Source organism: Oncorhynchus nerka, linkage group LG16 (assembly GCF_034236695.1).
Source record: "Oncorhynchus nerka isolate Pitt River linkage group LG16, Oner_Uvic_2.0, whole genome shotgun sequence".
Taxonomy (NCBI): Eukaryota; Metazoa; Chordata; class Actinopteri; order Salmoniformes; family Salmonidae; genus Oncorhynchus; species Oncorhynchus nerka.
In genome coordinates, this window is record NC_088411.1 from 10,993,019 (window position 1) to 11,007,649 (window position 14,631).

General features: G+C 44.4%; 1 protein-coding gene across 2 annotated transcripts in view; it reads right to left on the reverse strand.

Annotated features, from left to right (window-relative positions):
* Positions 1-3,372: 3,372 nt before the first annotated feature.
* The window catches only part of LOC115144021 (serine protease HTRA1B-like), a 28,849-nt gene continuing 17,590 nt past the window's right edge, over positions 3,373-14,631 (reverse strand). Inside the window, exons 4-9 of one of the 2 annotated variants that reach the window (XM_029684618.2) lie at positions 6,474-6,668; positions 6,260-6,292; positions 5,769-5,883; positions 5,253-5,310; positions 5,061-5,156; positions 3,373-4,008 (exon numbers count right to left, since the gene is read on the reverse strand). In XM_029684618.2, the coding sequence (XP_029540478.1) occupies positions 3,840-4,008; positions 5,061-5,156; positions 5,253-5,310; positions 5,769-5,883; positions 6,260-6,292; positions 6,474-6,668 (666 nt within the window). In that variant the 3' untranslated portion in view covers positions 3,373-3,839. Of the gene's footprint in view, positions 4,009-5,060; positions 5,157-5,252; positions 5,311-5,768; positions 5,884-6,259; positions 6,353-6,473; positions 6,669-14,631 lie in introns of both variants that reach the window. The other variant, XM_065002428.1, reaches the window with a different exon arrangement.

Sequence of the window (14,631 nt, forward strand, 5' to 3'; positions counted from 1 at the left end):
AAAGAACGTACAACGGAACACACACTCTGTAGAGTATTATGTCATGGACCCTTCCCTGTATATACCTCACCTCATACTGTGGTTTATTCATATTAATGTGGTACTTAATGTCGCAACCCAGCAGGTCACTGTGAGGGTATATGGGAGGAGGTGACCTTAATCAAATGTAAGAGATGACCATGGTTTAAGAGATGACCTAATTCTGTCTTTGTTTTGCTGCACGTGGTAGCGGCCCATGTCCTGCTTGTCCCCATAATGACCTGAGATATATATTGTGCACGCGCACACACACACACACACACACGCACGCACACACACACACACACACACACACACACACACACACACACACACACACACACACACACACACACACACACACACACACACACACACACACACACACACACACACACACACACACACACACACACACACACACACACACACACACACACACACACACACACACACACACACACACACACACACACACACACACACACACACACACACACACACACTGCAGCTGAAACCACAGCTGTGGTCACATATTTACAAGCTGTGTGTGTTTTCCCTCCCCTGCCTTGGGTCATGTAATAAAGCCAGATGGTGGTCAAATATTCTCCTTCCTGCTCTTAAACCTGGTGAGGTGATCGCCCTCAGAGACAGTTGATTAAGTCCGGTGTGTCATCTTTAAAGTGCCTTGACATGCCCTCAGAGAGGTTTAAAGGGGTTTATGGTGACCGCGTTGTTGTTTTCTCAAATCCCAGATTGCTCCTCTAAACTTCTAATTTAAAACCTGTAGAACGACACTGTCTGTCATAATGACTAGGGAGTCAGGAGTTTTTCCCTGGTCAGGCTTTTGTGGTCAGAAAAAACTCATGGCCCTATAAAGTAATGGCTGCAAAACCTGTGAGAATAGAAAGGATACTGTACGTTTTGGTCTCCCGAGTGGTGCAGTGGCCTAAGGCACTTCATCTCAGTGCTAGAGGTGTCACTACATACCTGGTTCAATTCCAGGCTGTATCACAACCGGCTGTGATTGGGAGTCCCATGGGGGGAACACAATTGGTCCAGAATTGTCCGGGTTAGGGTTTTGCCGGGGTAGGCCGTCATTGTAAATAAGAATTTGTTCTTAACTGACTTGTCTAATTAAATGAAGGTTAAATTAAAAATAAATGTTTGAGTGACAGTTCCAAAGAGAGATACAGTACTTTATTCCTATGAAACCTCATGTCAGGGTTATGTTTCTGTTGTCAGACCTGGTAGAGTAAATCTGGCCCGTGCTTTACAGAATCATCTTAAAGGATCTTGAGCTTTGGCAGTGAGTAGGTGTTCAATATCTAAAGCCATTTATGAGTTAGGTTTATGAGCTTTCAGATTTATAAGGCTCTCTTTTCCCATATCAAGTACACATGGCAATGATAATATAAAAGGAGTTAAACTAGGTTTTTATGGAGCAGGCACATGATCATACTGTGACTTATTTGGTTAGGAAAGCTAATGTGACCATGATTAATTGATTACATTTATGCATGCTTCGATGAAAACAACACGGTGCATGAGAGCCCCCACTGTCCCAGAGGACTGGGTGATCTCACTCTCCGAGGCGACGTGAGTAAGGCTTTTAATCTGGTCAACAATCGCAAGGCCGCGGGACTGGACAGTATTCCAAGCTGCGTTCTCAGAGCACGTGCAGACCAACTGGCAGGCATCTTCACTGTCATTTTCAACCTCTCCTTGTCCCAGCCCGTAATCCTCACGACTCATGCGGACTACCATCACTCCTGTTCCCAAGAACTCTTAGACTACCTGCCACAATGACTACCGCCCTGTAGCACTTGCATCTGTAATCATGAAGTGCTTTGGCCATGTCCGTCATGGCACACATCAACTCCATCATCCCAGACACCCTAGACCCCCTCTATTTGCATACCGCCCCAACAGATCTACAGACAACGCAATCTCAATTTCCCTTCACACTGCCCTCTCCCATCTGGACAAGAGGAAAACCTATGTGAGAATGCTGTTCGTCGACTACAGCTTAGTATTCATCACCATAATGCCCTCCGTGCTCGTCACCAACCTCGGGACCCCTGGAATTGATCACCTCCCTCCGCAACTGGATCCTGGATTTCCTGACGGGCCGACCCCAGGACATGAGGGTAGGCAACAACACCTCCACTATGCTGGCCCTCAACACGTGGGCCCCCCAGAGGTGTGTTCTCCATGCTTCCGTCCGGCTGGCGATACCGGTGTATCAAGGCTCAGACCAACAGACTCCAAAACAACTTCTATCTGCTGGCCATAAGACTGTTAGATGGCAAACAACTACTGCTTTCCCTCTCCTACAGACTATCCACAGTGGCTCATCCACAGGTCTCTACCCACTCAGACACACACCTTCGCTGTCACTCTTACTCACACACATACACACATACTCACATACACACACTCCTGTCACACCTACGCTGCTGCTAAAAAGTAGTATTGATTCGATTTACGCTGCTGGTCATTGATTATTGAGTGCCATTGGCATCTATTTATCCTGCTACTGGTCACTATTACTCCTGTTTACATGTCAGTGTATATTACCATTAGTATATTATCATAAATATTTATATATTCCTGCTACCAGTCACTTTTCAGCCCTGTTTACATGTATATTCTACTACCAGAACTTTTTTTAATGTATAAATCTACCTCAACCATTCCAGTACAACCGCACATTGAATAAGGTACTGGCACTGACCTTGTATAGACTTGCATTCTCGTGTTTCTTCAACCTGTTTCGTACTTCTTGTGTTTTTTTTACATTCTATTTTCTATTATGATCTATATTCTTATTATTATCAATGTGTTGTCAGTGCAAAGAGCTCTCAAGTAAGAATTCCAATGTACCGTTTTACGCCTGTTGTATTCAGCGCATGTGTCGAATAAACTTTGACACTGAAGCGACAACAACAATGAAATGGAAGTGCAACACATCGAGGAGTCTAAAATGTATTTCCAATATGCTTCGCACTCAGGCGAAACTGGCAAGGCAAGGCTCATGGTACTGTAAGAGTGGAAGCTGGAGTTGATTGTCGTTGATTAGTCATGTCTGACCTGTGTCTAGCAATTCCTGTCTGTACATCCAGTCCCCTAGGGTTGGACCTTAGCAGTATGCTTCTCCCCTATTGGCTGAGCAGTGGCATACAGACAGTCCAGCTCCCAAACCATACAGAGGGAGCAGCCGGACAGTATGTAGAGCAGCCAAGCCGGATGTGTACACTGGGTTTATTGTGTGACTTCACTCAATGTGTATAGTTCAACTGTCAACATTCATGTAGTCAGAGTTAGGATTTTCAGAACAGTAACAAACACCAGTTTTTTTTCCAAAATCTTTTTATTCCCTCTGTGAAATTTTCATCAAAACATATCAAGAGAAATACAGTTTTAAAAAACACAACAATATCAACAGTAACAAAAACAACTACAAAACTATGGTAATCTGTGACACCCACTTTTCTATCTGATTGAGGTGGGTACTCTGTGCAAGGACGTTAGTAGAGTATAAAAACAAACGTGATGCCATTAATCAGTTTCACTGAGAGCGAAGTGTCTTTTTGACTCATTCACAAGGAAAACATTTTAATACAAAAGAGTAGCAGGGTGCTAAAATATGTCTGTTTTGCCCTGGATGCATTTGAGGTCCCAGAGGTTTCGGTGTGGGCCTCAGGGGGGGGGGCACTCGTAGTTACAGGTTCTATGGTAGGGTGTGGATCCAGACACACCATCCCGGTTGAAGTCTGTGGTTTTTAAACACTGAGAACCAGCTCGTGGTTGCCTAGAGGTCAAGGGTCAATATCCTCGGGGACGACGGTGAGCATGATGTCCTCGTTCCCCCGCCGGACCACCATTCGCAGCGTGTCGTCCCTCTTGATAGAGCTGCTGACATCACTGGCCGAGGTGATTCGCTGGCTGTTGATGGTGATTATGACGTCACTCTCCTGCAGGCCACCTCTGTGAAGAGGAGAGAGGAGTTAGGAGCATGTAGCAACAAAGGAATGTGCTTTACTGATATAAAGTAGAGTACGTAAGACTCTAAGAAGTGTATACCATTAGGTTTCAACCCACAGAATATAAATAGACCTTCTTACATCTGTGAAGAAAGAGTTTTCCCCATTCCAAAAAAAGCTAAATGAATTTACAGAGGCAGTAACATTCTTCTTAGACACTGTGAAACTAAATCTGACCATAGTCTATGAAAAATCTAAGCGCCCTCGTTACCACAAATACCCATCGGATAAAAGGAAAGCTATTCATTTCCTTCAGTGGGAGACTGCTGCCTCAGCGCAAATTATTTAATGTGGCCACAAAAAAAATACAAAGACAGTGCATTCTGTAGGAGTGAGTAACCTAGATAAACAGCATGATAGGGCAGTCTATGTGGTCATGAAATACTAATTCATTGTGCTACGAGGCCAGTCTATTTTTAAGACCAGAGGACAATGAACTCCAAGCAACTTTATGGGACTAAAAGAGACTACAGCCGTCCAAATGCTTCCTATCCGAAACAGTTTTTGCTTGTAGTATGACAATTTGTAATGATTTTGTTAATTTTGGTCTTCCGCAAGATTTTCTTTCCGGGTGTTGGCGCACACAAAACATTTTCTCGAGGAAAGACAAAGTTCGGGAGCCGAAGCCCTGTCGTCGGTCAATGGTCAACATTGGAAATGTGTTTGTTGTAATTCAACGCGTTGACTCTTTTTAACACACATTTTTTTCACTTGAGAAATATTGCACCGAACATCTTAGATGTAAAATTGAACGACTAAGGTCTCCTCTGCAAAAATGTAAAAACGAATGACGGATTTCTGACTACGGCATCTCAAGATGGACAAACAGCGCCAGCCGAACCGAAGCATGCGGAAGCCTTTAGCCAACTACCAAAGGAGTCCTCAAATGCTCCTGTCCGAATCCAAGGTCAAGGACTTGAACTGTTGGCTCATGTTTGTACTGATTTGAGTCGGTCCACCGACTTCTGGTTCAGTTTTCAGTAATCTACTACTTACGTCTCAGCTGGTGTTTTTGGGATGACCTCGATGACATATGCCCCTGAGGTAACATCAGGGAAGTCTGATGTTCTCTCCTTCAGCTCCTTTGCAAGCCTATGACCAATGAAAATAGAGAGATAAGTGTTTAATGTGCCACAAGTATTTGGAAGAATTTAATTCCCAAGATGAATCTGGCTGGCTGAAACTTACGTTGGAGTGAGAGTCATCATCCTCACACCGATGTACTTCTTCTTTGGTAATAATCTACCTAAAGAAAAGAAGATAAACACTACATAAGCATTATCTAGATGATAAACATTGAACATGTAATATGCAGGACCTGATCAAAACCGTGGGCGTGAACCTTTAGATAGGTCTAGCACAATATTTGTATAGTCGTCTAACCGACAATAAGCGTAAAATTACAAATAAGTTGTCTTAATAAAGGCATTTTATGGGTGGGGGGGTTTCAACTTTATTTTCAAGTAGATAGAAATAACCCAATAGTAGTCGAAAACATTTGTTTTTTTAAACGGGGGTGTCACCAAAGCCGAGTTGTATTCATTAGGTGTTTCATAGATCATTTTCAAATGTGCACTAATTTATGACGCATTACAAGCTCAAAACCTTTAAAAAAATAAATAAAAAGACAATTATGACAACGCCTTTGGCAATTTAAATGACAATGAATTGTCACCTAAATATCCATAATCGTCACAGCCCTACCTTTAGATTGTCTGCCGTGGGACTCTGCCAAGAACTGACGGATCTTGTCTGAGGGGATGGCGAAGGAGATTCCTGCTGTCACCTTCAGTGTGTTGATCCCAATCACCTCTCCGTCCTGAAGACAGAAACACACACACACACACACACACACACACACACACACACAGGTCTCTTAGTCTAGTCCCACTTTCACTCTAACAGCTCATTTAGCTCCACGGATATGTATTTAATTCCACGTTTTCAAATAAAACCTACTAAACGCTGCTTTTGAGGAAACATAGGTCTTTACTTATGTGGATAAAAACAATGGTGCTATCGCTAAATGCTGTAGCGTGTAACTGCTTGCCAAGGTTTACATATGGATTCATATAGCCTTGTCTATCCCCCTTCGGAGGCGTCTTTATTCAAATATGTCCTACAGACGTCTCATAGATTTACATGAAACATATTCTAGAAGATGCCATCCTTATCAATAACAAATGATATCTTACCAGATTGACCAGGGGTCCGCCAGAGTTCCCATACTGAAAAGGAACAGCATTCAGATTAAAGGGCTGATCAGATGGTACATCTACACTTCCTTCCTGTGTAATGGGGAAAATAAGGAGGAGCTACTGTTGTGCATTCCACAACTAAATGCCCTGTGCTGATATAGATCACAGCTGTGTGTGCGCACGTGTGTGATGATGTGTATGTATCCCTCACGTTGATGATAGCGTCCGTCTGGATGTATTCCATATCAGAGTTCCTCAGGCCCAGCTCCTTGCCTCCTCTTTGGGTGGTGCTGACGATACCTGTGGTGACCGTGTTCTGCAGGGAGAAGGGGCTGCCAATGGCCACAACGAACTCACCAGGCCTCAGGTCAGCTGAACGACCCAGCAGCAGCACCGGCAGTTTCGTCTAAACAAAAGGGACACAGGACTCAGATCAGTCAAGATGTTCACATAGATTCATCCTGTGATCGTTACAAAAAGGGGGACAAGGAAAAGTAGAAATGTACTGTGCGTTCTTAACAGAAACAATGCGTACGGTATCTACGGTAACAAGACCACCCCTCTTTGGAGACACAGCTGAAGTGCCTTTGCTATATTCTGTTTGTTTATGTACAACAGAAACAGCCCAGCGCCAGTTGAAATACATGGGGGTCAACATAAAGTTCCACAAAAATCTATTGAAAGGAAGTTGTGATGCCTGAAGCTATGATGTGCCATGACGTCGGCATACTTTGCATGCTTTCTGAAAACATACCAAGGCAGTGAACTACCACTTCATCCATCTCAATGACACAATCTACAATAGACTAAATCCATTAACAATGCCAGGAGAACGGATTGGAGTTCTACGGTTGGACAGGACAGGGCAGCGGGGTCAGGGAACTTTGCGATGAGGATACAGTCACAGTATATGAGGACAGGAACCATTGCCCCCCCCTCCCGACACCCTGGGCTCAGTGCTCCAGGAATCCAGACCTGATATCCAGACTTGACACAGGAATAGCAGGCCGCTCCCTGGCCGACAGCCCTAAGCACTCTACCAGATGGGCTGGAAGTCGGATAAACGAACACGGGGGTCAGGTGGATGGAATGGGACTGGGAGGAATGGCTTTTGGCACATGGTGACATGTCTGCCAATGTGTTTTTCTGCCACCCATCTGTCACACTGTCACACTTACTGGGTTACAGAGTCTAGGATTTTTTTATATATTTTATTTACATACACACAGTGGGATAATACTATAGTACTACTATAAGAGTACTATAATACTACTGTATATTTGTTGTTGGACAGTTTTGTCTGTGTTGTTGTTACACACATACTGTAAGATACACACACAGTCATACACCGTCATACACCATCTAGCACAGGCCATCTTAGTGAAATATTACCATACACAAGACGGGAATCTGAGTTTCCTGTGGGATCCACTGCGGAAGTGGCCTGGCCATCACTTGATCAAGATTCCACTTACTAAACATTTCCTAGTAATTCCTCAAATGAGCGTAGGGAGTCCATGAAAACAGTAGATGACAAGAAACAAAATGACAGTATTACACTTGAGATCCAGCCAGGTATAGATCCAGGACCATAGAACTCCCAAGATAATGGCACCTGAATACACGTTTGAAAATATACAGTATCTCAGGATTTATATCTACCTCCGGAGGCAAACAACTCATGTATAGTACAGTACCGTGCGCTGTATACCTCAATCTGCAGAGTCTTAAGGTATCTGGTGCATATCGCTCTAGTCTGGTGAGGACGAGGGCTTTGAGTGCCACTGTGTTTTCCCCAGGCAGTGAGAGACAGACTGACAGACAGGAAGTGTTTTGCAATCCACGGTGTTGTACTCCCAGATGCATTACCACCCGTCTCCCCTCCTCCATCCCTTCCACTCCCCTCTACCCTCCTCCATCATCCCCCTTCATCTGTTCGAGACAGCTGGTCCCCCCCCCCTCCCCAGTCCCAACAAGCACCCAATGCAATGAACTCAATCCACCCACATACTAGTCTAACTGTTACTGTGAAGACGTGCAGAGGCACGCCTCTCGCAAACATCCTGTAAAATACCCTCCGTGTACTGGAAGGAATTACCTTGGAAAATAAAATAATTACTGCGGTTGTGAGATGCAATTATGAAATATTTGCTAGCAAGGTGAGTGGAAGGCTACACATGGTCTGTATTTGGTTCTGTCTCAAATGACACCTTATTCCCTATAGTGCCCATAGGGCTCTGCTCAAAAGTAGTGCACTATATAGCGAATGCAGGGAAAACTACTTGTCTGTCCTTGAGTATTAAATTGAGTAACAGGACCCAAGACTTATCGCTGGTGCACATTAGCATTTTTTTCCTAACGTTTTTTGAGCTCCCTTGTTAGTAGGGGACCTCGGTCAACTCTCAGTGAATGGGATTACATTTGCTGCTGAGTCTGATACAGTGCCAGTGTGGAATGGTGAGAGACAGGTCTGTGTGTGCCAGTGGAAATGACCAGGCTGTGTGTGGGGGGGTTGCTGTTGTCTATGCAGCAGTCTATGCTGCTGTCTGTTTCTGCTAAGGTGATTGACGAGGCACCTATTGGCAAAGTGTGTGAGTGTTTGTGTGTGAGCTTTGTCTGTCAGGACTGGACGTATTTGTGTTTGTATCTTTGTGTCTGGACCTGAGCCAATGGGGACTGAACAGTCAGACCACCAACAGAGTTACTGTAGATTGATTTGCTCAGTGCTGATTAATGCTGAAATTAAATATAAAAAGACACAATTAAGCAATAAGGCACCTCGGGGGTGTGATATATGGCCAATATACCACGGCTAAGGGCTGTTCTTATGCACAATGCAACGCAGAATGCCTGGATTATAGCCCTTAGCCGTGGTATATTGGCCATATACTGTACCACAAACCCCCAAGGTGCCTTATTGCTATTATAAGCTGGTTAACAATGTAATTAGAGCAGTAAAAATACATGTTTTGTCATACCCATGGTATACTGTCTGATATACCAGGGCTGTCAGCCAATCAGCATTCAGGGCTCGAACCACCCAGTTTATAATATACTGTAAATCATAGACAACAGGACTGTGATTACCAATAAAAGCAAAGAGTGTTATACACATATAATAAATCCAGAACTGCATGTTAAATATTGTCTATCGTCAAATTGTTTGCAAACATTCCAAAAAGTACATTTTGAAAAGCAGCTTGTTTCCATTTGGGATGAACAACACAGTAAAGCTGTCAAATAGCTAGTGTACAACCTGTTTTATCCCAGATTTACCAGTCTGTATTCAAGGTCAATCACACATCCTTTTGGAAAACTCATTCTGCTACTGCTACGTTCTCCTGCCAGGAAAGGGAGGACCTTACCTCCCTTCTCATAATTCCTTCTAGCCGTGCGCACTCACATACACACGTACGCGCTCGTGTTATGGACGTCAGATTGCTTGCTTAGCGAGGACCACTTCCACCGCCAATGTGGTTCATACCTGGGTCGAACTCGGGACCTCTGCTTTGCTAACACACGTGACTGCCCTCCTTGACCACGTTCCAACGGGTTGAGCCACTCAAAAGGCCACAATCAGATGGCTCCATCTGCGACATTTCAAGCTAGCTGTGGAGTGAGCTTTCCTAAGTCCGTTACACATGCAATCCATTGTCAGACTTTATCAGAGACAAAATGATAAAAACTCTTCAGTTGTGGATTTGTGATGTCGAAACTGGCTGTGGCAAACCACATAAAAAGTCACAAGCTATTGAGCAGCATCCAGGAGTTAGCCAGGGGCCTGAGAGGATTCACAACAAGGTGGCACAGAAAGAAGCCTGCAATGCTCTCAACTGTTTGTTGCTATGGACTTAGCAGCTCTAGACAAACTTACCATGTCACTGTTTTCTTTCTAGTTAATAAGAGACACAGCAAATCCCTCCGGACAGATGTCACTGAGGACTTAACAGTACTACACAAAATCTCCCAGAGATTTGCAAATCGGGGAATCTTTTTCCTGAAATCTTCATGTCCCTGAGGGTGCAACAGCCTCAAAGACATCATTCAGAGCCAATTGAGAAAAACACAAGCCTGGGAATGCCAGCGTCCGGCGGAGGCATGTAATTGGGATGTCTTTCATCTCTGTTCCACACCACTAGAGCTTGCCTCTCTTGTGTCTTAACAGACTCCAATTGAATGACACATATGTTACAAATGTCCTCTTAAAAGTAGAGTGCAGGCTTTAGCCTGGTTACGAAGTCTTACCACACGCAACGGAGAGAGATGGATGTTAAGGGCTCCACACGAGATGGACAAGACAGAAGCCCCGGAAAGAATGCAAGGATGAGACACTCCAACTGAGTGATGACTTTGTTGATGCCAGTGTCACAACTCAAAAATTCCGTCTCTCTCTTTGGTACTTGTTTGATTGGCACAAATTGACGAGGTGGATGAAACCACAGGTGTGTAGAGTCTGCCTATGGGCTGGGATGGGTTGGGCCCCTTCTCTTCTCTGTGGTTTGGATTAGTCATGGTCGAATAGGAAACATGAGCTGGCGCACACCCAGAGAAAATGATTTGATGTAAACTCCCCGTCATTTATTTGGTAAATCACCAACGTTAAGGCATCACCGTGCTTTAGAATTACTGGGAGTTTATACACAGAGTGTGCAACTCTATTCTTTAAAAAACATTTTTATAGCTTATTGGATTAGTCATGGAACATGGAAAAAGTGTAGCAGGATAAACACAACATCTGCTGGATGGAGAGACGGTATGGTAGAGGTTTAACAGCTGTTTAGTTGACTTAAAACCTGTTTAGGTTGTACATGTTTTTGATTGATTCACCATACTCCGTCATCTGTGTGGGGCTGTTGAGACGACTCGGTCTCTGTCAAGAAGATTCAACAAAGTTTCTCAACGTGGTCTTCAGACCGTATCTTAACTTGATGCCTGTAAAAATCTCTCATTTGACATCAATTTTTATTTTATTTATTTATTTCACCTTTATTTAACCAGGTAGGCAAGTTGAGAACAAGTTCTCATTTACAATTGCGACCTGGCCAAGATAAAGCAAAGCAGTTCGACAGATACAACGACACAGAGTTACACATGGAGTAAAACAAACATACAGTCAATAATACAGTATAAACAAGTCTATATACAATGTGAGCAAATGAGGAGAGAAGGGAGGTAAAGGCAAAAAAGGCCATGGTGGCAAGGTAAATACAATATAGCAAGTAAAACACTGGAATGGTAGTTTTGCAATGGAAGAATGTGCAAAGTAGAAATAAAAATAATGGGGTGCAAAGGAGCAAAATAAATAAATTAATTAAATACAGTTGGGAAAGAGGTAGTTGTTTGGGCTAAATTATAGGTGGGCTATGTACAGGTGCAGTAATCTGTAAGATGCTCTGACAGTTGATGCTTAAAGCTAGTGAGGGAGATAAGTGTTTCCAGTTTCAGAGATTTTTGTAGTTCGTTCCAGTCATTGGCAGCAGAGAACTGGAAGGAGAGGCGGCCAAAGAAAGAATTGGTTTTGGGGGTGACTAGAGAGATATACCCGCTGGAGCGTGTGCTATAGGTGGGAGATGCTATGGTGACCAGCGAGCTGAGATAAGGGGGGACTTTACCTAGCAGGGTCTTGTAGATGACATGGAGCCAGTGGGTTTGGCGACGAGTATGAAGCGAGGGCCAGCCAACGAGAGCGTACAGGTCGCAATGGTGGGTAGTATATGGGGCTTTGGTGACAAAACGGATTGCACTGTGATAGACTGCATCCAATTTGTTGAGTAGTGTATTGGAGGCTATTTTGTAAATGACATCGCCAAAGTCGAGGATTGGTAGGATGGTCAGTTTTACAAGGGTATGTTTGGCAGCATGAGTGAAGGATGCTTTGTTGCGAAATAGGAAGCCAATTCTAGATTTAATTTTGGATTGGAGATGTTTGATATGGGTCTGGAAGGAGAGTTTACAGTCTAACCAGACACCTAAGTATTTGTAGTTGTCCACGTATTCTAAGTCAGAGCCGTCCAGAGTAGTGATGTTGGACAGGCGGGTAGGTGCAGGTAGCGATCGGTTGAAGAGCATGCATTTAGTTTTACTTGTATTTAAGAGCAATTGGAGGCCACGGAAGGAGAGTTGTATGGCATTGAAGCTTGCCTGGAGGGTTGTTAACACAGTGTCCAAAGAAGGGCCGGAAGTATACAGAATGGTGTCGTCTGCATAGAGGTGGATCAGAGACTCACCAGCAGCAAGAGCGACCTCATTGATGTATATAGAGAAGAGAGTCGGTCCAAGAATTGAACCCTGTGGCACCCCCATAGAGACTGCCAGAGGTCCGGACAGCAGACCCTCCGATTTGACACACTGAAATCTATCAGAGAAGTAGTTGGTGAACCAGGCGCGGCAATCATTTGAGAAACCAAGGCTGTCGAGTCTGCCGATGAGGATGTGGTGATTGACAGAGTCGAAAGCCTTGGCCAGATCAATGAATACGGCTGCACAGTAATGTTTCTTATCGATGGCGGTTAAGATATCATTTAGGACCTTGAGCGTGGCTGAGGTGCACCCATGACCAGCTCTGAAACCAGATTGCATAGCAGAGAAGGTATGGTGAGATTCGAAATGGTCGGTAATCTGTTTGTTGACTTGGCTTTCGAAGACCTTAGAAAGGCATGGTAGGATAGATATAGGTCTATAGCAGTTTGGGTCAAGAGTGTCCCCCCTTTGAAGAGGGGGATGACCGCAGCTGCTTTCCAATCTTTGGGAATCTCAGACGACACGAAAGAGAGGTTGAACAGGCTAGTAATAGGGGTGGCAACAATTTCGGCAGATAATTTTAGAAAGAAAGGGTCCAGATTGTCTAGCCCGGCTGATTTGTAGGGTCCAGATTTTTCAGCTCTTTCAGAACATCAGCTGAATGGATTTGGGAGAAGGAGAAATGGGGAAGGCTTGGGCGAGTTGCTGTTGGGGGTGCAGTGCTGTTGACCGGGGTAGGAGTAGCCAGGTGGAAAGCATGGCCAGCCGTAGAAAAATGCTTATTGAAATTCTCAATTATGGTGGATTTATCAGTGGTGACAGTGTTTCCTATCTTCAGTGCAGTGGGCAGCTGGGAGGAGGTGTTCTTATTCTCCATGGACTTTACAGTGTCCCAGAACTTTTTTGAGTTAGTGTTGCAGGAAGCAAATTTCTGCTTGAAAAAGCTAGCCTTGGCTTTTCTAACTGCCTGTGTATAACGGTTTCTAGCTTCCCTGAACAGCTGCATATCACGGGGGCTGTTCGATGCTAATGCAGAACGGCATAGGATGTTTTTGTGTTGGTTAAGGGCAGTCAGGTCTGGGGAGAACCATGGGCTATATCTGTTCCTGGTTCTAAATTTCTTGAATGGGGCATGTTTATTTAAGATGGTTAGGAAGGCATTTAAAAAAATATCCAGGCATCCTCTACTGACGGGATGAGATCAATATCCTTCCAGGATACCCCGGCCAGGTCGATTAGAAAGGCCTGCTCGCTGAAGTGTTTCAGGGAGCGTTTTACAGTGATGAGTGGAGGTCGTTTGACCGCTGACCCATTACGGATGCAGGCAATGAGGCAGTGATCGCTGAGATCTTGGTTGAAGACGGCAGAGGTGTATTTAGAGGGGAAGTTGGTTAGGATGATATCTATGAGGGTGCCTGTGTTCAAGGCTTTGGGGGGGTACCTGGTAGGTTCATTGATAATTTGTGTGAGATTGAGGGCATCAAGTTTAGATTGTAGGATGGCTGGGGTGTTAAGCATGTTCCAGTTTAGGTCGCCTAGCAGCACGAGCTCTGAAGATAGATGGGGGGCAATCAGTTCACTTATGGTGTCCAGAGCACAGCTGGGGGCAGAGGGTGGTCTATAGCAGGCGGCAACGGTGAGAGACTTGTTTTTAGAGAGGTGGATTTTTAAAAGTAGAAGTTCAAATTGTTTGGGTACAGACCTGGATAGTAGGACAGAACTCTGCAGGCTATCTTTGCAGTAGATTGCAACACCGCCCCCTTTGGCAGTTCTATCTTGTCTGAAAATGTTGTAGTTTGGAATTAAAATTTCAGAATTTTTGGTGGTCTTCCTAAACCAGGATTCAGACACAGCTAGAACATCCGGGTTGGCAGAGTGTGCTAAAGCAGTGAATAGAACAAACTTAGGGAGGAGGCTTCTAATGTTAACATGCATGAAACCAAGGCTATTACGGTTACAGAAGTCATCAAAAGAGAGCGCCTGGGGAATAGGAATGGAGCTAGGCACTGCAGGGCCTGGATTCACCTCTACATCGCCAGAGGAACATAGGAGGAGAAGAATAAGGGTGCGGCTAAAAGCAATAAGAATTGGTCGTCTAGAACGTCTGGAACAGAGAGTAAAAGGAGGTT